General features: G+C 39.1%; 2 protein-coding genes across 2 annotated transcripts in view; one reads left to right on the top strand and one right to left on the bottom strand.

The window, feature by feature from the left end:
* Positions 1–5,365: 5,365 nt before the first annotated feature.
* Positions 5,366–12,339, bottom strand: ciao2a (cytosolic iron-sulfur assembly component 2A). The gene is made up of 5 exons (XM_057836813.1): positions 12,100–12,339; positions 10,196–10,360; positions 10,085–10,134; positions 8,837–8,882; positions 5,366–6,002 (listed from the first exon to the last, which is right to left on the bottom strand). The coding sequence occupies exons 1-5, from the start codon at positions 12,125–12,127 to the stop codon at positions 5,902–5,904; spliced, it is 390 nt and encodes a 129-aa protein (XP_057692796.1). The 5' UTR covers positions 12,128–12,339; the 3' UTR covers positions 5,366–5,901.
* Positions 12,340–14,053: 1,714 nt separating this feature from the next.
* Positions 14,054–24,513, top strand: part of spg11 (SPG11 vesicle trafficking associated, spatacsin) — a 57,012-nt gene continuing 46,552 nt past the window's right edge. The window contains exons 1-5 of the mRNA XM_057836645.1: positions 14,054–14,361; positions 19,711–19,886; positions 21,318–21,545; positions 21,943–22,132; positions 23,759–23,896. Coding sequence (XP_057692628.1) covers positions 14,159–14,361; positions 19,711–19,886; positions 21,318–21,545; positions 21,943–22,132; positions 23,759–23,896 — 935 coding nt within the window. The 5' untranslated portion in view covers positions 14,054–14,158. The remainder of the gene's footprint in view (positions 14,362–19,710; positions 19,887–21,317; positions 21,546–21,942; positions 22,133–23,758; positions 23,897–24,513) is intronic.

The raw sequence follows: 24,513 nt of genomic DNA, 5'->3' as shown, positions 1-24,513 counted from the left end.
TCGGTGATTTAGAAAGAAAATATGGGCGTTTATTGTTGCGTTACCGGGTGCAGCAGCGTCTCCCACAGACAAAAAGGGGTTAGGAAAAATGGACTCACTTTTCACCGTTTTCCTGCATGGAGGACCAAATATCAGATCACGAAGGTACTACGGATGGCTGGATTGCAGCGGTTCGTCGGAAAAGCATTTCTTATGATCATATTTCTGCTGGAATGAGAGTATTCCCCTCATCTCTACTCTTGTAAGTTGAACGATTTATCCGTTTTGGTTTCAATACGTTCAATACGTTTTTTTTTTTGTTTGTTTTTTTACTGTTGTGTAAATCTGCCTCGGTAGCAATGCTAACCTACTCCTCCTCCTCACCTACCTGTTGTGTTACTAGGAAAACCTGCATATGAAATGCTGACAACACATCCTGATTGGTCACCATATCTCTTCTTGGGTTATTCTGAGGTCAAGCGCACCACATCGGAGCGTTATGAGAGGTTGGAAAGGCGAAGAGTGCACGCTGAAACTTCAGTTTGCTCTGCTCTTACAAACACGATCCCAAGTGTTGTTGTGAAAAGTCAATAAAATATGAATACCAAAACATGACTTGAACAACTTCTTGACAAACTGTAACTGCTTGTTGTTTACTTCAGGTCTTCATAATAAACAGGTGTAATAATTACAAAGTCAGGTGACTTAATTTTGTTATTCTATTTGGAATATGCATTGACAATTTTTGGACAGTGTTGTAGACAAGAACTGGGACTGATAAGTTGCAATAGATTTATTTCAAGTAATGCAATTTCTCCAATACGATATTTGAATTGACAGTTTAAAATCTTTAAATTAGCGCAAACAAGGCCCACCCTCTGACGGTGGCAGCAAATATTATATAATTATAAGTAATACACAAATACAAGATCACAATAAACGTGTCTTTGTCAAAGCAGTTTAAAACACTATTTACTGGCCTTGGGTAAATTGCCAGACAGGATAAATGTGTGCTTTAAAGTTCTTGCATTTCCATTTTAAGTATTGCAAGTACTAGTCTCCAACACAGTATTTGAACTGACAGTTTAAAATCCTTTTAGTACAAAATGGCCCACACTCTGGCAGGGGGCAGCAAATATTATAATACATAATAATAACCTATATACTATATAAATACAAGATCACAACAAAACCTGTATTTTTCAAAGCAGTTAAAAAACATCCAGTGGCCTTAGGTAAATAAACGTGTATAAATATGTACTTTACAGTTCTTGCATTTCTATTTTAGGTATTGCAACTTTTCCAACACTATTTGAATTGACAGTCTAAAGTCTCCATAAGTGCAAATAAGAATATTATAATTTAAAAATAATAATAGAATATATAAATTCAACATTACAATGAAACGTGTCTTTGTCAAAGTGATTTAAAAAAAAAATTAATAATAATAATACGTCACTGGCCATAGTTAAATAGCCAGGCAGAATAAATATATGCATTAAAGTTCTTGCATTTTCACAAGTTAAAAGCCCGCAGTTCATCGACAAGAAGGGCAGACCCAGATGGCGTCTGCTGCAGGGGCTTGTTTGAGTCCGACACAGGACAAATGGAACCACTCCATTGAACAAATTTTCTTTGTCAAATGATCCAAGAAGAGAGATGGTGACCAATCGGGATGTGTTGTCAGCAGGTTTACCTAGGAACACAACAGGTAGGTGAGTCGTAGTAGGCGAGCATTGCTACCGAGGCAGATTTACACAACGGTTTAAAAAAAGAAAAACGTATTGAAACCAAAAGTGGATAAATCGTTCAACTTACAAGAGTAGAGATGACAGGAACACACTCTCATTCCAGCAGAAATATGATCATAAGAAATGCTTTTCCGACGAACCGCTGCAATCCAGCCATCCGTCGTACCTTCGTGATCTGATATTTGGTCCTCCATGCAGGAAAACGGTGAAAAGTGAGTCCATTTTTCCTAACCCCTTTTTTTGTCGTAGGAGACGCTGTTGCACCCGGTAACGCAACAATAAGCACCCATTTTTTTTCTAAAACACCGAAAGAGTTAGCTTAGCACTACCACACGTTACAATCCGCATTGACTCTGCCGAACCGGAAGTAAATCATATTGCCAGCATGGAGGCGCGTCCAAACAGTGACGTAGTACGTCCCATTCCCTATTCACAACAGCGTGGTTGCGGCCAACAGTAACCGTTAATCGTGCAATAAAAAAGTAGGTGAGACAAACTCTCCGTGCGTTCTCTATATCCAGTGTGACGCTACAATAGATATTCCCGACATTTTTATTGGGTGGGCACGACTCACGTCTGGGTGGGCCATGCCCACCCCGGCCCCACCATACATCCGGCCCCGTTACAAAGGTCTCAACGCCAACAGATCCCAACTGACGTACGCTAACTTTACTAGCAAAGCCCTGTGTGAAAGGCGCTAGTTAGCCCCTCCGCAGTTAGAGCTACCTCGAGTAACTGCGTTCTACGAGGCGGTGAAATATCGAGGACTATCTGAAGTCAGTTATCAAGAAATTAAGCGAATACTTGTGTTATAGACAGAGGGGTCACGTCCCCTCGGGCCAACAGATTTAGCACACACAGCTTTACTGCACTGTGGCAGGGACAAGTGCGACACTGCCAGTGAAAGCCCCCCCCCCCCCCCCCCCCCCAACCACCACCATCACCACCACGTGACTCAGAGTGAGAGTGAGCGGCAATTTGGCTGTTTTTTAATTGGCGAATATCCAAAATGAAGAGAAGTTAGCCTTCTGGAAGCGACAAAAGAAAGAAAAAAAAGCAGAGGAGGAGAAAAGGAAGCAAGACAGCGGTGAGTGTACTATGTTACTGTAGTTTTATGTCCTAATGTAGTAGAAGCTGGGCACTTTGAGTGTCCTAAAAAGCACTCTATGAGACCGAGGCATTATTATACTTTTATTAAATAGGCTATTGCTCCAAGTCCAACTGTGCCTGGGGCCCCCGGGGACCCTTGGTACACCTCTGGTTATAGACACCATTACAAGCGCAGGAACTGATCGAACGATATGATTGAATGATTTATGAAGCCTATTATATGCCATCACTCAAACTTTTAGATTTAAGAAGTTAACAATTTTTGACATTAATCCCTTACCTTGCCGCAATTTCCAACGGGTCCGGGCGAGAAGCTGGGATGGAGAGGGGTTCGGCCTCCTCATTGCTGATTGGTGATAACTGTGCTCCCGTCTCTCACTCTTGTCAGTCATTTGTTGTCACGAGAAGAGAGTGGCGGTGATAGGTCTAGATCATAGGACTAGAGCAGGGGTCGGGAACCTTTCTGGCTGAGAGAGCCATAAACACTTCTTTTTTTTTTTTAATGTAATCCTGTGAAAGCCATACAATATGTTTAAAAATAATACGAGTAATGTGTGCATTTTATGTAATTTCAAAAATTTTAAAGTACAATAAGTCTCTGAATTCTTTTTAATAACATTGTTATGCTGTTGCTAATCAATGCTGAATATTTCTTTCCATTAATTCGACTTCTGTTGCTGCATGGTGTTGCTGATGGCTTTGTAGTCTGGTTGATACTTGATGGGGTTAAGCGTGATGCAGGCATTGAGAAACTCAGGATACATCTCTTTTCATGTTCACGAAGAAGCGACATGAATCCTATGTTTTTTCCAAGCATACACGGAGCACCATCAGTGCACACCGAAACAAGTTTGTCCATTGGTAGATTTTTTTCTTTAGCGAACTCAATGACGGACTTGAATAAATCCTCCCCTCTTGTTGTTCCTTGCATAGCCAAAACTGCCAGAATTTCCTCATGTAGTATGTCACCGACAACATACCTTGCGATCACGCTGAACTGTGATAAATTGCTTACGTCCGTTGACTCATCCAGAGCGAGTGAAAAAAAGGAGCCAAATTTATGTCCTTCACTTGCGTTGCCTCAATTTGATTTGACATCATGACGGTACGATCGTGAACAGTTGTTGCTGACAGGGGCATGTCTTTTATCCGTTTAATAATCTTGTCTTTAGCCGAAAAGTCGTCAAAAAGTTCAGTGGCAACATCAAGCATGAATGCTTTGGCGTACTCCCCATCTGTGAATGGCTTCCCGTTTCTCACAATTTCTAAAGCGAGAGCAAAGCTAGTCGAATTCCAGTCACCTTGTTTGGTCTAAACACGGAGTTGCTACTGACTAGTTTGCACTCTTGTAAGAAGCTCTTGACATGCTTTCTTCCTGTTGTCCCCCGCCAGATATTTCGATGCAAATGTAGTATGGCGGGGAGAAGTGCCGCTTTATATTTGACCTTTTCATAGATGCAATTTTATCATTGCATATTAGACACACCGCAGAACCTGCTCTCTCGACAAAGGCAAATTCCTCTGTCCATTCCTGCTGACAAGTACGATACTCGTCTTTTTTTCTTTTTGCCATCTTCTCAAAAGGGTTTCTAAAATTAGCGGGGAAAACAAAACTAAAACCGTGGGAAAATTACTACGCACATGCGCACATCGACCACTCTTTTTGACAGCAAAATACGGCGGCTCCACTCGATTAGTGTCTCCCTCATCTGCGTTGCCAGTGCAATTGACAGACAGATAAATAGATACATAGACGCAACGACAAGTATGCTTGCCACTTTCCCACAAAAATAACTGCGAACCGGCTTTCTGGTCGCCGGGTATCGTCGCCGTTTTGCGCAACGTGCAAAAAGAAGTATAACGAGGCTTTTTTTCCCTTTTTTTTTATAATTAAAGATTTGTGTTAACATACATCCATACTTAAGACACAAAAACAGAAATAGACACACAACACACGCACACAGACACACACACATTAACAATGGGTACATTTATACAGTATGCAGCCAATATTCAGGTTAAAACGCCCACTGTCATGACTGAGTACTTTTATGAATTCTATATTTGGGGCAGCTGAGTCACAATCAACAGTATTTTTGATTGTAAAATAAACCAAAGTAGCCCAATCTGTCATTTGAATCCCAGTTTTACACTCCTGCTGTTGGCAATCCACAGCTGCACGATTAAGCGGAGGTGACGTAGGGCGTTTACCTCCAATATGTTTTCATTTTTGGTATCATCTCAACATTGTGGGAAACAGCTTTTGCAGTATCTTTCTAAGCATTATACTGGTTTTGTACCCAAACAATGGTTAACAAACACCGTGTAACTGCTCCGACACACTTAAAAGGTGTTATGAAACAAATGCATTTTGATTTCATATTGCCACCCTCCTTAAAGTAAATGGTCTTTTTTTTTTTTAACAAAAATTATTCAAATTGTTTAGGAATATAAAACTGTCAAATACTGTAGCTCATTTTTCGTTTCCTAAAAAATTTGGAGGGGGTGTGACACAGGCAATTTTTAGATGATGCCAATATGCTGATTTTAACATTTTCAGATCAACTATTTTTCAATCACTATACTGAGTCATGATTCGGGTGGCATTAAAAATGTTTATAATATATCTTTTTATGGCTCACATTCATGGACAAATTGGACAAATACACTGACTGCTTCCATGCTAACTTGCATCGGTGTGATGAGCTCCAAAAAGTTGTAAACAGGTCGTTAAGTTCATTTGAGTCAAGAATGACACACTTTTGATTAATGTTTTTAATAAAAAATTCTCTATGGAAGCCAACACAAAACTATGATATTTGTTTCAATGTATGATTTAAAAATGGTATGTGCCTGTCACCATTGACACATTTTTATTTGTAGGAAGGAAAGCACAACATGGTGCAAGGATGTGAACCTTCCACTTCTGTTAATAACAAATGCCTGGGACTCATAACCCCGATTGACAGGAACTGTACAAAAATGACTACTCTATATGGTCCTGTATATATACACACACACACACCCCTAGACGCACACGACGTGAGCAGCGCATGTGCTGTCAGTCGTCAGGTTCAATGACGCACTGCTCCACGATGTCCCTGAGGTCGGGGTTCTCCATGGCGGCAGCCACCCGTTCCTTGTCGTTGATCTGCTTGTTGACTGGTCATAAACATACACAAGTGAGAAACGAATATGAGAAACGAGTAAGAACGTTGAACCTTTCTTTGCGCCAATGACCAGCTAAAGTGTGTTAATACACTGAAATGTCATCTAATCTACAGGCACATTAGATTCATTATCATTATCCATTCTATAGAAATCAATATTCTTTTCGTCAACAATGACGAAAACGAAAATATTTCATCGACAAACATTTTTTCCCATGACCATAACGAGCTAAAAATGTGTCTTGGGAGACTAAAACTTAACGAGATGAAAATGCGCCATGCGTCACATGTTCACAATTTGTAACACATGATAAAATTTGTTTTCTTGTCTTGGCAAGAGAGAATATGCAAAGTTGCTTTAGCCTTTCAAGGTCTGTGCCAAGTGATTATCACACACGAAATGTAACTCGTAGCATTAGCATAACGTTCGTGTTAGCATTAGGTTATTGCTAACGGAGCGCGTCCTCTTAAACTCGCTTTTTTTTTATTATTTTTTTTTTATTAAATACATTCCTGGCGTCCAGTTGGTCGTAATTAATTGAAAATAATGTACAGTTTTCTAGCTGAGTGTGTATTATCAACAACATGGCATTGTCCTTGTAGACACTACAATATGTGCATATCAGTCAATGTTCATTCGAAATTGTTGGAAACCTTTTTATCTTTGGACTAAACTGTTGTTGACTAATTGTTACAGACGAAAACCTTTTGAGTATATGTCGACTAAAACTAGACGAAGACAAACACATTTTGAAATGACTACAGTATGACTAAGTCTTTTGGACGATAATACAGTGGGGCAAATAAGTATTTAGTCAACCACCAATTGTGCAAGTTCTCCTACTTGAAAAGATTAGAGAGGCCTGTAATTGTCAACATGGGTAAATAAGTTTTTGGTCACCTACAAACTAGCAAGATTTCTGGCTGTCAAAGAGGTCTAACTTTTTCTAACGAGGTCTAGCAAGGCTCCACTCTTTACCTGTATTAATGGCACCTGTTTTAACTCATTATCGATATAAAAGACACCTGTCCACAATCTCAGTCAGTCACACTCCAAACTCCACTATGGCCAAGACCAAAGAGCTGTCGAAGGACACGAGACAAAATTGTAGACCTGCACCAGGCTGGGAAGACTGAATCTGCAATAGGTAAAACGCTTGGTGTAAAGAAATCAACTGTGGGAGCAATAATTAGAAAATGGAAGACATACAAGACCACTGATAATCTCCCTCGATCTGGGGCTCCATGCAAGAACTGTGAGCAAAAATCCCAGAACCACACGGGGAGACCTATTGAATGACCTACAGAGAGCTGGGACCACAGTAACAAAGGCTACTATCAGTAACACAATGCGCCGCCAGGGACTCAAATCCTGCACTGCAAGACGTGTCCCCCTGCTGAAGAAAGTACACGTCCAGGCCCGTCTGCGGTTCGCTAGAGATCATTTGGATGATCCAGAAGAGGACTGGGAGAATGTGTTATGGTCAGATGAAACCAAAATAGAACTTTTTGGTAGAAACACACGTTCTCGTGTTTGGAGGAGAAAGAATACTGAATTGCATCCGAAGAACAGCATACCCACTGTGAAGCATGGGGGTGCAAACATCATGCTTTGGGGTTGTTTTTCTGCAAAGGGACCAGGACGACTGATCTGTGTAAAGGAAAGAATTAATGGGGTCATGTATCGAGAGATTTTGAGTGAAAATCTCCTTCCATCAGCAAGGGCATTGAAGATGAGATGTGGCTGGGTCTTTCAGCACGACAATGATCCCAAACACAAAGCTATGGGGAAAAAAGGAGTGGCTTCGTAAGAAGCATTTCAAGTTCCTAGAGTGGCCTAGCCAGTCTCCAGATCTCAACCCCATAGAAAATCTGTGGAGGGAGTTGAAAGTGTTGCCCAACAACAGCCCCAAAACATCACTGCTCTAGAGATCTGCACGGAAGAATGGACCAAAATACCAGCAACAGTGTGTGAAAAGCTTATGAAGAGTTACAGAAAACGTTTGGCCTCCGTTATTGCCAACAAAGGGTACATAACAAAGTATTGTGATTTTCTGTTTTTTTTCCCCTCCACATTCTGTCTCTCATGGTTGAGGTTTACCCATGTTGACAATTACAGGCCTCGCTAATATTTTCAAGTGGAAGAACTTTCACAATTAGTGGTTGACTAAATACTTATTTGCCCCACTGTACTTATTAGCCTAACACAAAAATTAAAAGGCCTGCCAAAAACAACACTGATACTAATAAGCTCTTAAAACTGCTCCCCCTTCTTTGATAATATACAGGGATATAAAAATGTTTGGGCAAACCTGACAATTTTTAAAATGTTGCTTTATAAATCATTTTTTTGTATGGAGCAGCAATTTAAATTAAATATATAATTAGCAGGCAGCCATTTTTGAGAATTGAACAAAATGAGTTACAGAAAGTGGACATTTTTTCAAAAAAAAAAAAAGAAAGAAAAATTACATTTAAATACATTCTTGTTGTGCTGTGCATTATTGTTTTAATATTGGTGTTCATAGTGGTCCTAAGTGAAGAAAAACATGTTTTCTGGTGGCAGTTGGTGTCAAATGTTTGAGAACCACTGCTCATTATCAGAAGTCCTTAAGAAAAGCTAACAAAAATGAATACACACTTTGAATTTAACACATTTTAAGAGGCAAAATGGCTCAATCATTATAAAAAACAAATGGTTGAAAACTGTGACATTAAAAATGCTTGATTCCTCCTTGTGGAATGTTGGCAAGTTTCATTTACACGTGCGCGCACGCACAGAGGTACATATTATGAAGTGTTGTTAAAGGATGCAAAGTAACTCACTGTCCTCTTCGGTGGTGTGCGTCCCCTCGCTGATGTAAATCTCCAGCTGAAACCACATTTGTTATGAAACACGTTTAAGTTTGTTGTTATTCACCTACTGATTCCATACTCACTCCTTACACTCCATGGATTTCGATATAGTAATTGTCAGTTAGATGAACAATACATCAGTACATTTATTTAAAGATGTAAGTATTTATATGAAAGATTTAAGATTATTCAACCCATCTTTATGAGAGTACCGTAATTTTCAGACTATAAACCGCTACATTTTTCCCTCATTTCGAATCTTGTGGCATATGGTCCAACGCAACTTATTTATTTATTTGGGTTAATAGGTGACACTTTATTTGACAGCGGCGTCACAGGACTGTCATAATTATGACAACATTATGGGCATTACCGAATGCTTATGACAGATGTCATTAAGTGTCATCTGGCAAATCATGTCACTAACTCCATTTACGTCCAGCTCGGATCTACATCCATTCAAAAGTGAGATAATTTGCCGGATAACACTAAATGACATCTCTTGTAAGCATTTATTAATCTATTTATAATTATGATTGTCTAATGACAGTCTTATGCCGCCAGTCAAATAAAGTGTGACCAAATACCATAACTAGCAATTTACGAAACAACTGGAACAGAAACTGAATAAATAAGTAGCACAGAACATTAATTTTTACAGAACATTAACATTTTATTGTTATTTACATCTGTAGCGCTGCAATGCATGCTGGACAACAACAGGTTTGGCAGCGGAGGTTGACTGTCTCCCCTAAGGGAACAGTGATGGCCAAATGTAGCTTCTTGAAGCAATGAAGCTTTTCAGCCAATTGGGTCAAAGCTTCATGGTGGTTCCTTTGGTCTTACGACAGTTGTTTGATGCAGCTGTCAAATAAAGTGTTATCGGCTAATATCTTCAGGTGTAAATATCCCATAATACAGTGAGGACAGCTGCGGCTTATCTATGAACAAAATGCCGTTTTCGTGTCAAATTTGGTGGGTGGCGGCTTAGTCAGGTGCTTCTTATAGTCTGAATATTACGGTATTTGTGTACAACTCTGAGTATTTAGGTCACTTTTGGTTAATATTTGCGTACATCTTGGAGTTTTTAAGCTACATTATGCTTAAACATTTATACCTATTACGTAGCTTTTTGATCGTGCTCGTTATTATTCTGGTACTTGACAGCAAAATATTTTTGGAGGCCTTACTCAAGTTGTTGCTTTGTCATACACTCACTTTATGTTTGAAGGGAAGACATCTCTGAAGCTTGACTTGTAAACACAAACCTGCACACATATACGATAAAAGAGTTAGGAAAAGACAAGAAAGTGGAAGAAAGTGACTGACCGATTAGGGTGGCTAGCGAGCAGTGCGGGACGGTCGGGGAGAACTTGATGATGATGAGGTACTCTTCGGGGCCCAACTCGCGGACCTCCACACACTTCTCTGTCACCACATCAAGTTCCTCTAGTGTGTTGGGCTTTTCCGGGTCACGGATGGTTCTGATCACATCTATTAGGGGGCAAAAAAAATGTCAGAATCCTCTGCCATGGAGTAATTTGGGTTATGAGTCCACATTGCTCCATAACCAAGCTCATAGAATAATTCGGTAAATATTTTAATCATTCATGGAGTTATTGTTAACTTCCCCCATAATTTCACTTCACTCAAAAGGTTTTGAAAGGGAAGTTAGTTTTTTAACTCTAATTTTGGTTCCTATCGCAAAACAAAACAAGTCTCAATGTTTATGTAAACCTGAATGCATGACTGACATTACGTTAGCTGAGTAGATGAGCTGAATTTAGTTTTGTGATCCATTTTAAGTAAACATCACACCATAAGCGGATTTTAAGGGGGGGGCAGTGGGGTCAGCCCCCCCCCCCATGGCCGAAAAGTGTCATTGCATGAAATTGACTTTCCTATATATATAAAAGTTGTAAAGCAATAAAACTGCAACAAAAATTTATGAAATGGACAAAAAATATATTTTTTTATAATGAGTTAAAATCATTTTTCAAACAGATCATGTGACTAGCAACTTGATCATTTGCTTTGCATATAATTTTCAACAACAACAAAAATAGCGGAGGGCAATTTTACTTTTCAAATGATTTTTTTCCTTTGAATTATTATTATTATTTTTTTTTTTTTTTTTATGACTGAAGCAACTTTTTTTGGGATTGAATGATTTAGACACAAATGTCCTACCCGTAATATAGCCCAAACACAAAAAGGATTGCTTCAAAGAAAACTTTTTCAATGAAAAATTAAGTGTTCAAATGCAAATTTTTCAATCTCAAATATTTTTTCGCATTGAAAAATGTTTTGCTATGATTTAAATTTTTCGTTTTTTTGAAGTATTTTTTATTTTTTATTTTATTTTTTATTTTTTTTTTTTTTTGAGGCAACTTATTTTTTGATTGAATAATAAAGACAAAAATGTCTTTGCCAAAATGTGGCCCAAACACAAATCAACATTACTTCAATTAAAAAAAAAACAAAAAACGACTCCAATAAAAAGAAAAATAGCTTTCACATGCATTTTTTTGAGTTCCAAATTTATTTTTGCATTCAAACACATTTCTTTATTCAAGTTCCTTTTTTTATTGAAAATACATATTTTGATTGAAGCAACCTTCTTTTTTACTGAAGCAACTTTTTTTTGATTTAATAATAAAGACACAAATCTACCTCCATATGGCTCTGCCCAGGGATACGATTTTAACTGGGGTAACTACATTGGCACGACACCTGACATAACCAGGTGACATAATCAATGGATTCAATGGATGACGATCTTGGCGAAAAGTATTGCCTAAGCAGCCTGATTTAGAATTCCCCTCAAGAATGACGGGAAAAAGAAAAAAAAAAACGCTCATTGTCAACTTATTATAATAAATATTCCTGTTAATTTTATTGCTGACACTGCGTTCTGGGGTTATCAGCATGTTGTGACCCCCCCCCCCCCCTCCCTTCTATGCATAACACGTCCATTGAGATTTATTAATCATCTTTAATCAAATTGAAGTGCTTGTTTGGCAAAGCAAACTATTGGGTAAACCGAGAAACTCACAAACCAGGAAATCGTCGAATGAAAATTAAATGATCCGCTCATACCAATCGTTAAGCGTTGACGGCTTAAATTTTTTTAGTATCATTTGGCGCTCAAACTTTCAATCGTCCCTGCTTTACGTGTATTTTTGTTTATAAGAACGATTTTTTTCCCATCGGAGTCTGATTCAGTCACCCACCGTAAACTTCTAACGCTTTCTCTTCCATTCTTGTGCTTCTCGAAACATTCCTGGGGTCAAACTTTGGCCCGAGGTGGCGGTTAAAAACCAGCGTGTGTGACGGTCATGATAACATCCAGAAACACACAATTTAAAGTGACAACTTGGAAGAAGACCACCAAGTAAACTGACAGCACGACAACAACAGCAGATATTCAAGTCGCAACTGTTCTCAGATCAGCTGCAGGGAGCAACAGCAGGCTGCCATTTTGTTTCAGGGAAAGGCAATCGATGTTCGATTTATCGTGCTGCTTGAAATTGTGTTAATACGAGCACTACATTGGAATAACATATACCTGTTCTAGATTTACCTTTCCTGTGTGGCTTTATTTTGGCTCATGCAATTCACAACAAAGCTAATTTCCGAAAATGAACCCACACATTAAAATAAGTAATAAATAATTATAAATTACTTAAGGAAACTGAACCATTCGCATCATTTGGCAGCACTTTGTCATTCGGTATACTTTTAAGTGTGTTTTCATCCTCTTAGACTAGGAAACCGGACCGTTTACATTATTTGACCACACTTTTTCATAAGGTACACAATACGCTTTAATCTACACACTGCCAAACGGTGACTGGTGTTTGACCCAAGTCACAGTGATGACCAGAGATGGATAGAGCAGCCAAAAATTTTACTCAAGTTAGAGTGGCGTTACTTCTAAATAATATTACTCAAGTAAAAGTAGTCATCCAAAATTTACTCAAGTACAAGTAAAACAGTATTCGTTGAAAAGACTATTCAAATAATGAGCAACACTGTGAGTACCTGTTTACAATGTCTGATTTTTTTCTAAAATGTTTTTTTTTTTTTTCTCAGCAAGACTTCATTTATATCAGGGGTCCCCAAACTTTTTCCTGTGAGGGCTACATAACTTTTCCCTTCTCTGATGAGGGGCTGGGGTCAGTTTGTAACAGAAAAGGTGTGACGATTGCAGGAGTGCCTAAATGTAAAAATGTATTGTTTTTCAGAAAGCCACAATCAAATAACCCTATCTGGATTCTTCACGGAACAAAACTAAATAAAATAAAAATAATAATTTAAGATATTATATTATATTATAATAATAACACTATTAATTAAATAGATAATAGCCAAATAACCCTCTCTGGGTTCTTCACAGACAAAAGCCAGGAAATAAATAACACTATTTTGGGGGGACATCAAAATGGTCTCTGGTATTCTTCAGGGAGCTGGACCAAATTTGGAGGCGGCCCGTATCCGGCTCGCGGGCCGTAGTTTGGGGACCCCTGATCTATATGAACAGTTGTTATTATTAATAACAAAATAAAGTCACTACTTAGAATAAAGAGGAACAATGTAACGACTCTAGTGTAGCCCAAAGTAGTGGAGTAAGAGTAGTGTTTCTTCTTCACAAACCTACTCAAGTAAAAGTAAAAAGTATTGCATGGTCCTCTAAGAAGTACATTCTCAAATATTTACTCACGTAAATGTAACCGAGTAAATACAGTATAACGCGTTACTATCCACCTCTGATCATGACACAGTTTGGTATTACTCATGTTACTTATGTTCCCTTCCTTTTGAACAAATTTCTCATTAAAAGTAATAATAATAAGTATTTGGCTGTATTTTTTTTATAGACTTTTCACAGATATATAACTATATACTGTATTGTTTTATTTTTTTCACCACAAACTGATTGAAATGAGCCATTAGTATTTAAATCAATTATTTAAATATAATAATTAGATTCTTTACGTAATAAATTGTTTACATAATTTTCAAGAAAACCTCTCTGTTGTAGGTAATCAAACACTTCTTGAATGAAAACCAAAATTGGAATCCTGTTAGCACAGGCAGGCTTACTGATGTCGTCGTTCGATTAAGTAGACCCTTCAGCCTGTCTTCTGTCGGTCAGACGCAATCAGCTGACGCTCGTGGCGTATCACGTGACAGGTAGTTCCACAAGACAGGCTGTCAAGATGTCTCCAATGTGTCGAGCGATCCAATGTTTTCTCGTCAACCATTTTCCCAATTAGTAGGAGTGTCGAGATGGCGGAGAGCTCTTCGACGTCCGCCCTGGAGGTGGCCCTCCTGGCGGGCAAGCAACACTGGCGAGAGGTGGGCGACGTCGTCAAGGCTCAACTTGCTGCCGGGAGTACTTTACTCGGCTGCCTGGACCACAACGGGACGCTGGTTTTGTGTGAGCCGACTAATGATGCTGCTCCGGTCACGCTGGACGGACAGTACCAGGAGTGAGTCCGCTTCTTTTGTTTTAACTCGATTAAGGGCAACGTATGTTCAATACATTTTAACTGGAAGGGCACCTGTCAGTGAATTAGCACAGCCATTAGTGATACACGGTAATACATTTTTCAACCAATACCGATAATTTCCTCCTCGTTCCAGCCGATGACCGATGATGTCGACCCGATAATTCTATTAAAAGAGATACAGTGCCTTGCAAAAGTATTCGGCCCCCTTGAATCTTGCAACCTTTCGCCACATTTCAGGCTTCAAACATAAAGATATGAAATTTCATTTTTTTGTCAAGAATCAACAACAAGTGGGACACAATCGTGAAGTGGAACAACATTTATTGGATAATTTAAACTTTTTTAACAAATAAAAAACTGAAAAGTGGGGCGTGCAATATTATTCTGCCCCTTTACTATCAGTGCAGCAAACTCACTCCAGAAGTTCAGTGAGGATCTCTGAATGATCCAATGTTGTCCTAAATGACCGATGATGATAAATAGAATCCACCTGTGTGTAATCAAGTCTCCGTATAAATGCACCTGCTCTGTGATAGTCTCAGGGTTCTGTTTAAAGTGCAGAGAGCATTATGAAAACCAAGGAACACACCAGGCAGGTCCGAGGTACTGTTGTGGAGAAGTTTAAAGCCGGATTTGGATACAAAAAGATTTCCCAAGCTTTAAACATCTCAAGGAGCACTGTGCAAGCAATCATATTGAAATGGAAGGAGCATCAGACCACTGCAAATCTACCAAGACCCGGCCGTCCTTCCAAACTTTCTTCTCAAACAAGGAGAAAACTGATCAGAGATGCAGCCAAGAGGCCCATTTTCACTCTGGATGAACTGCAGAGATCTACAGCTGAGGTGGGAGAGTCTGTCCATAGGACAACAATCAGTCGTACACTGCACAAATCTGGCCTTTATGGAAGAGTGGCAAGAAGAAAGCCATTTCTCAAAGATATCCATAAAAAGTCTCGTTTAAAGTTTGCCACAAGCCACCTGGGAGACACACCAAACATGTGGAAGAAGGTGCTCTGGTCAGATGAAAGCAAAATTGAACTTTTTGGCCACAATGCAAAACGATATGTTTGGCGTAAAAGCAACACAGCTCATCACCCTGAACCCACCATCCCCACTGTCAAACATGGTGGTGGCAGCATCATGGTTTGGGCCTGCTTTTCTTCAGCAGGGACAGGGAAGATGGTTAAAATTGACGGGAAGATGGATGCAGCCAAATACAGGAACATTCTGGAAGAAAACCTGTTGGTATCTGCACAAGACCTGAGACTGGGACGGAGATATATCTTCCAACAGGACAATGATCCAAAACATAAAGCCAAATCTACAATGGAATGGTTAAAAAATAAACGTATCCAGGTGTTAGAATGGCCAAGTCAAAGTCCAGACCTGAATCCAATCGAGAATCTGTGGAAAGAGCTGAAGACTGCTGTTCACAAACACTCTCCATCCAACCTCACTGAGCTCGAGCTGTTTTGCAAGGAAGAATGGGCAAGAATGTCAGTCTCTCGATGTGCAAAACTGATAGAAACATACCCCAAGCGACTTGCAGCTGTAATTGGAGCAAAAGGTGGCGCTACAAAGTATTAACGCAAGGGGGCCGAATAATATTGCACGCCCCACTTTTCAGTTTTTTATTTGTTAAAAAAGTTTAAATTATCCAATAAATTTTGTTCCACTTCACGACTGTGTTCCACTTGTTGTTGATTCTTGACAAAAAATTAAAATTTTATATCTTTATGTTTGAAGCCTGAAATGTGGCGAAAGGTTGCAAGGTTCAAGGGGGCCGAATACTTTTGCAAGGCACTGTATGTAAAATTTTAAGGTATACACAAGAGCAAATATTACTGTGCAAAAATAGGATTTATTGCTCTTTTTTTCCACATCAAATGTGAACAAGTAGTAAATTCTAACATCTAAACAATGACAGCAAGGCCTGCCCAGCCTATACGCAGACTATGCAGCTGCTTAGGGCCACCACTAGGGGGGCCCCAATCTGGCAACCTCATTTTATACGTTGTTAATAGAGCATCGTGAATAATGTGGTGTGCATCGCCGTTTATCTATGCAAACATCCATTTCCTTGTAATTACAATCTGGGAACCTGGGGAGTGACGCTGAACCTGCTTTGCGATGATTGGTGCTCAAAGCCTCAAATTTGCTTGGAAAATAGATGCACGAATATGGCTACGTCTACACTAGGACGGATAATTGCCTTAAACGTGTAATTAGTTGGACTACACGGCATGTCGCCCATACTAGTATGCCTATTATTCGGATTAGTTGTTAGACGGATAATGTAGGCGGGTAATGTTACCCTACGCCTACGTGCCGCCTAATATGGACTGCTGTCTCCGTACAACATTCGGATACTCAGGAAGGGACGTCATGCCGTCGCTGTTTTTAGTACAGCATGACAGCATGTAAACAATGGAGGCGGACGATCACGACATGGCATTCCTGCTATTTTCTTTTCCACACATTTTTCTTGATTAGGTGGAAATGAGTTTTTTTTACAGAGCTCATTTCCCGAGTTGTCTCACATCAGTCAGCTGCGGGGCTGGCCCCTCCCAACTGAATGCCGACCGAACAAGTCCTGTATATAAAAATGCATAGAGGAAAATTAAACCCCAAAAAGTGACCTGCATAGTACCCCCAGTCAAAGAGGCGCGCGATCAGTTTTTTTTTTCCCAACACATTTCTGCCTGTCAAAACTGTTGCCACTTCCAGGATCGCCACTTTTATGCACAAGTAGCCTGGTTGCGGCTTCCAGGAAATATACCCAGCACCATAACATATGCTGCCACAACATATGCTTCTATTTCTTATTTTCCAAGTGGTGAGAGCGCAACTGAGCATCGATTATAACATTCCAAGGAATGATGTCAGGCTTACGTTGTTTTATAAAGATTTATTTCAATCACAACTCTGCTACTGCTCGTAAAAGCCAAGCATGCTCTCCCCTCCACTCTCGCTCCTGCATGATGCGTTCGATTGCCATCACGGAAAAAACAGTGATCACAAAATAATGACAGTGTAGAAGGTGTAGTAATTTAAAAATTTGCCGCAGGCGAGGATTGAGTTTCCGGTTCAGAGGTAAACAGCGCAGGCGATGACGTAACACATGAGGCTTCTCCTTTTTACGCATGCGTAGTTTGCTCAAATGCAGGCGTACCTTGCAGAAGCGGGGAGGCCCTTAAACGCACCTTGATTGAAATGTAGACAGGTATAGAAATAGTCGGCAAAATACCCTGGAGAAAATGATCTGTCCTAGTGTAGAAGTAGCCATAGTCATTTCATTTATATCGGACATTATTATCAAATAGTATGCCATGTATCAGCCTATGGTGAATCTACTTAATTAGTTGTGCACTCCCGACAGTACACGTTTTTGTTGACGAATATTTTCCTGGGCTGAATTTTGTTTCATGTACTCATATTTTGTACTTTGGATGATTCAAAGAATTTATTGAGAAGTATCTTGGAATTGGAGGTGGAGTGCCGTCCTCCTCACAAGATAATGATTTCCCCAAATGTACAATTCAAAGTAATGCTTGGCAATGTCGTGTACATAGTTATGAGATGAAGAATCAAGAAAGATGCACATAAAGTTACAATTTTAATACATTTTTACAAAAATATGGGCCCTTTGGCATTATTTTGCTTAGGGGCCCCAAATGGCAAATAATGCTGAATGACAGATTGTCTGACATTGTGTAATGGTAAACTATTCATTCCACAAATCTTTGTGATGCAGCTTTAAATGGCTGATCAGGTTTGTGACGTTGAATGAGGACGCTTTCTTTCCGCATCATGGAGCTTCTGTAGTACATGTTTTGCAGATGGTCAGAGCATTATTTGTTTAATGCACGGTAAAGTAAACCCACACTTGTGATGGAGCCGCCATGATATCAAGCATTTCGTGTGACTCCTCACTCATGCGACAGGGGCTTCAGAGGGAGGAGGGGTTGAGGCGGCGGTGCAGAATTGGACAAAACTGCATCGATTGCACACATTTGGAGGCTCAATCAAGTATATAACTATCGGATTGCATTATCGGTTGAATTATTTTTTTTTCTGGATTATTTGTGTGACGTCATAATTGCCATTATCGGCCGATAATTATCGGTAACCAATATTATTGTGCATCTTTAACTTCCATACCTCCCTGTCAAAATCGACTGGACATCCATCGCTTCATTGGCGGCCGGTGTTATCAATCATCAGTAAAATGCACCGCAACTTGTTAGAAGACACTGTCTGGTCTCCAAATACGACGGGAATAAAGCTTAATTCCCACATACCTTTATGCCATTGACCTCCAAACGGAAATTAGCATGGACGTAAAACTAATCATGAACCTTTAGAAAAACTACGACAGTACTTTCGTACAGACAGCAGCATCACATTTCTTGCACGCCAGCCTACTGTGACATGACAGTGGGACTAAATAGCATATTAACCAACACACCACCAAGTTTGTATGCCAATGATATGATCAGCTTGACCAGATGAGAGTTTTAGAGCAAAAGAACCACCGATGGCTGTAGACTCCCTAGTCAAAGCCAGGAGGTAAGCAAGACTGCAATTTTAGCTCATTTTAATTTTGGCTTACAGTGTCACTAGTGTTAGCATTTGGTAATAATGGTGTCGGAATTCCAATGAAGTGGGGACATTGTGTTCAACATAAATACAAACCAAATACAGTACAATGATTTGGAAATTATGTTCAATCTATATTTAATTGAATACACTACAAAGACAAGATATTTAACATTCAAAGTGGTAAACTTCTGTTTTTAGCAAATTACTGTAAATTTAAAACTGGGACATGGTCATGTTTGCTACTGTGTTACACCACATTTTCTTTTAACAAAATTTAATGAATGTTTTAGAACTAAAAACACAAATTCTTGAAGCTTTGGTGGAATTCTTTCCCATCCTTGCTTGATTCCCAGCTTCAGCTGTTCAACAGTCCAGGGTCTCCGTTGTCGTATTTCAAACTTCATAATGCAGCACACGTTTTTATTGGGCAACAGGTCTAGTACCTGCACTCTTTTACCACAAAGCCACTTTTTTGTAACACATGCAGAATGTGGTTTGGCATTGTCTTGCTGAAATAAGCAGGGGCATTCATGAAAAAAGATGTTGCCTGGATGTGGGACTGGGCGATATGGCCTTACTTATCACGGTAAACTGAGCAGATTTACCTTGATCAGGATAAATGACGATAAATTCGCCCAAGCAGATTGTGTGTGTGTCTCTGAGCAAATTTTTTGAGCATTTTGTTATACATGAGTAATACATTTGTGTTTATTCCTTCTCGTAGCTTTAGCTGGGAGGAGACAGTAAGCATTTGCCCTGGGGGAGCCCAAGCCACACGCCTGTTGGCAGTGTGCTCCGATTGCGAGCTAAGGATGTTGGAGGTGGACGCCCAGAAAGGAGTGGCAATATCTGTTCATCTTATTGGCAAGTGTCCTGCACAGTTCCTCCAGGGGGACCAGCGTGAGTACTCCAGGCTTCTCCAGTACAAACACAACATTACTTAGCAATATTAAGTTCTGGCTGGCTATCTAAATCACTAATATTTCCCAAGTTGCTATTTTGACATGTTCCTATTATCACTATAATTTAATAAATTAGAATTTATGGATGATAGCTGGAGTTCAAATTTCTGAATTTGCACTACCACAACTGGCAATAGACCTGATTTTTAAAAATTAATTTTCAGAGAGGGTTGCAGTATGTGGTGAGCAGTATGTCCATGGTATTAAACTTTACAGAGAGGAGACCATTATTATAATCGAGGTAAAATGCTTTCACTCCTCTTAAAAACAAAAAACCCCATTGGCCAAATATCTATGTCGCTATAACGTTATCTACTTAGTAACATTATGTCATATGTTCTGTCAGATTTTGCAGCTTTTGTGTGCTTTTACATTCAGTTGAATTATCAATTTTATCCAGAGGTGCTAAAAAAAACAACTTACATCATGAACATACATGTGCAACATGAATACGAAGTAAATAAATGCTCTCAACTTTGAGAGAGCGGCATGCAGTGAAGTTGACCGCAGCCACATGTTAAGTGTGTGTGTGAGAACTTTCCTTCGTGTGCGTGCGTGACAAAATGTAAGTACATATTCCTTTCTTTATAGAAAGTTTGTGGTGTTTACTTTGGACTTTCAGTGCTGTGGTCTTGACAGCTAGAATAGTTATACTTTATTCTATTTGTGTAGTGACCGGCTAGTAAACAAGTAGGCAGTCAAATGTTTGCAAAATAACGTTAATAGTTAAGTCTACGTTTCTACTAAACGCTATCAAATATTATTTTATTTACAAATGGATCATTAACTTACTTTTAAGCAAGCATACGTGTCCTTAGATGACTGTCTTGACATTCACTTGTTTATTTGGTCGACGACAAAGCCTTATCCATAGCTTGCATTTGGCGAGCTTTCTTTTAGGCTTTGAAAAAGGCACAAAAATATTCCTCCCCCAATCTTTCAGGGTACCTTGTATCGGAATTACAGGTACTCCACGCACAGCGTAAAGCCAACGGGTTTTCGCAATTTTAAAGTTAGAAAAAAGATGCTTTAAGTCACGATCACACAGTATTCATATGCAACTTTACAGCTGGTGTCCGACTTTTGTGATTTAGGAGCATGGTTTTGTGATAGATCCATTGAGAAACGTGAGGAAGCAGGTAGTGCTGTCATAATAATAATACAACAACAATTTCTCATGAAGGTGAAACATGCCCCACGATAAGAGGAGTAAAACAAAACTGCAATTTTTCAAATCTTCTGCAATAAAAAAAAGAATCAACATCTGAAGTCAACTTACAATGTTGCAATAAAGTCACTTTAGCGGCAATTGTTTTATAATATGTGGTGCTTTACCCTGGAGGCGATGCATTACTGATTCTGTCTTTAGGTGGGTGTCCCCCGCGAGTGGTGCGCGTGCTGTCATTGGTGTCAAATCACTGCATAGTGCTGTTGGACAGCATCTGGCTGCTGCAACTGGAGTGGCTGCCAACGCAGGAAACTCCACGGACACTGAGTTGCTGCCGACTGGGCTCGGCGGATGGATGCACCGTGGAGGATGTCCATTACTGCACGCTCCAAGATGTTGCTTTCACCCTTTTTGAGAGCGGACTTGTCTGTATCCTTATTGTGTATGCATTGTTGGCAGAGTGAACTTAGGGGGTTTGTGTTTCAAATGGTTAACCTCCCATTTATTGTGGGCAGGTCACTCCAGATCTAATTGCGTTAGGCATGATTAAAAATACATTTTAAAACAGTTTTACTCCTCTCACAAACATTCTTAACATACTTAACAAAATGTGAAACGGCATGAACTAACAGAAATTAGTATCTGAACAACTGCAGCAAGTCTGCTGTGACGTCTCAGTGGGGCTAATTCATGTTTTAGGATCCACAACAAGAGTTACCATTGAGTCTTCTCAGATCCATCTAGTGACCCTTAATGAAATAAAAAAAAACTTGTAACAACTCGTAACAAGACAAATTGTTTCAAAGCTTCCTAACGAAGCATTCAGCTGTCCACGACGCAACTGATGGCGCCCTCCTGGCATCTGTGGATGTTGCAACCTACCTGGCAGAAGAGGTGGAGCCAGCTGCAAAGTGGTCGCAATTTTGCCTCCTGAAGGTGTCGGGCGACATGAGCACGGCCGTCATCGTCACGCGTAACAATGCCGCTGCTGCTATCGACCTCGACCTCTATTTTAGGTATACTTGATTACCTTTTCTGTTACCCCCCATACTCCCCCTCCCCCCGTTTTGATTTACTTTTATGATAATAGGATTTCATTAGTAGTAATAATTATTTTTAAACATTATTAATGAGTAATTCCAGAATTGAATAATATTTTGGCCTGTAAAATATTTGAAAAATAAGCCTTTTCTGATTTTCTGCTACATATTGATTCATTCATCAACAATCCAATCTGTAATTAATTATCAATGACATGATTAGGTCAGCTTAGACGGTAAAATTTTTATTACATGATTTATTAAATATTAACAGTATTTGGTATTATCAGTTAAGGGGTTGCAAATCCTAATGTTCACTTTTTCTCAGAAGTAGAGGCTAGCTGTTACTGCTGAGACCTAGAGGACTTAATGAAGTCTAGTTAAACAAAAAAAAAGTCTTATTCTGATCATATGCATAAATGGGTTGCAGGAGGTAGTGTGAGACATTAAATTAAGGTTAACTGTTTAATATTTCTATAAAAGTAGACGTGAGGACATATACGTATTTGTTCAACCCGTTCTTTTGGAAAACGGATGATTTCATGTCCAGCGTATCATTTGATTCACTTCTATGGTAAAAAGGTCATGGTAACAGGGTTGCGGGAATGTTCCACGAATAAAAAGGAAAATTTGAAATACAGTGATCGCTTGTTTTTTGTGGTTAATGGGGACCAGAATCCGCCGCTATGAGTGAAAAACCATGTGAAAAACAGCACCCCCCCAATTTGTTTTTGTGTTCAAAGTATTTATTCAGATTTAGTAATGGAAAGAGATACATAGACGACATGTTTTTCACTTTTTTTTCCCCAAAGTATAAATAAAAAAACTTTTATGTATATTTTGATAAAAAATGGTTTTTAAGTACTTCATATATAATAATTATGATAACTTTTAAACATGTTACTGTCTCACCGAATTATTTTTAAACAAGAATAAAGGAGAAAAATGCTTGGCTTTATTAAATGCTTCATTGAGTGAGTCCACTCAAATCCGCTCAAGCTGCTCACTTGCGCACTATTAGTTGCCATAGCAACTGTTTAACAAGTTAAATGATGATTGATGCATCAATCATTGTTAACTTTAATAAGCAACTCCAGTGCACTGCCACCAACAAAGAGCAGGAAGAGGGAGGGAGTGAGATTGTGACTACGATCAGCTCGGCCAGCTCATCTGTATTTTTTTTTTTTTTTTTTTGTCAATTGGAAAAAAATCCACGATAAACTGAGGGTCCGAAGTTTGAAGCGCGAAGTAGCGTAGTGTATTATGTTTATTTAAAAAAAGTTGCCAGAGTTAAAAGAGACTGCAATGAAACAAATAATAACCAAAATGAATTTTAACTCATTTTTTTTGCCATTCAGTTTGGTTATTGTGAATTGGACGAGAGTTTAAAATGTTTTCAAGAATTCTTTTCTATTATTTTATTTTAAAATCTGTTCTCAGGACAAACAAATTTATGCAGAAACCCCATGAGCTGTGTGGGAAGTAAAATGTCCTCCAATTCTGGAATGATGCTTATGTGTTTAATTTCCTTTTTTTTGTTCTACCTGTGTATTTAGTTTATATACAAGTAAGAAAGAACTGTTCTTGATCATTATCTTCCAGGAGGAACCCCAACCACCTGCTATGTCAGGACCCACCCAGCGGCCTGCCTTCGAGGCCCCAGCGACAGCTCGATGAGGACAATGTGAGGAGCGCCAACTGCAGCCTAGCTGCTCTCGGATTTGACCTCAAAGCTGACCGGTTAGCATATTTCTTCATTTGTACATTGACTGGGCCTCAACCTGGACCGTCATGACAACAAACAATGTCGAATGTGAGCGTATTGTTTGTAGGGCTGCAGGTATCGATTATTTTATTAGTCGATTAATCTATCAACAAGCCAGTTCCAATTATCGAGTAATCGGATTAGGAACATTTAATTGCAGAATAAATTTTAGGACATTTAAAACAAAGGCTAGCAAAGATTGCACTTTCAAAAGCGCATTAAATGCGAAATCATAGAATTCCAAAAGTGTTCCTTTAAACTATGCAGAATTGCACTTTCATTTAAAAATAAATTTAAACACCTGAGCTTAGCCTTAAACAGTATAAAAAAAAAAAAATGATCTCAGTACAACAAAAGAACAATTGGCTAACTTGCATAGCAAAAGTTTGCTATCTTAAATGCTATAAAATGCAAATTTATAAGTTTTATTTTTTTTACAATGCTCTTAACAAATCGTTCAAACACATATTCCCACAAAAAATGTCTCAATATACCTATAAACTAAATTACGAACGCATATAAAAACATATTAGCTCAAACAAAAACTTACCTTATGTTGGTCTTAAGAGGGAGCAGCTGGATTCAGCCATGT

Source organism: Corythoichthys intestinalis, chromosome 5 (genome assembly GCF_030265065.1).
Source record: "Corythoichthys intestinalis isolate RoL2023-P3 chromosome 5, ASM3026506v1, whole genome shotgun sequence".
Lineage (NCBI taxonomy): Eukaryota > Metazoa > Chordata > Actinopteri > Syngnathiformes > Syngnathidae > Corythoichthys > Corythoichthys intestinalis.
This window is presented reverse-complemented; position numbering and strand designations above follow the sequence as displayed.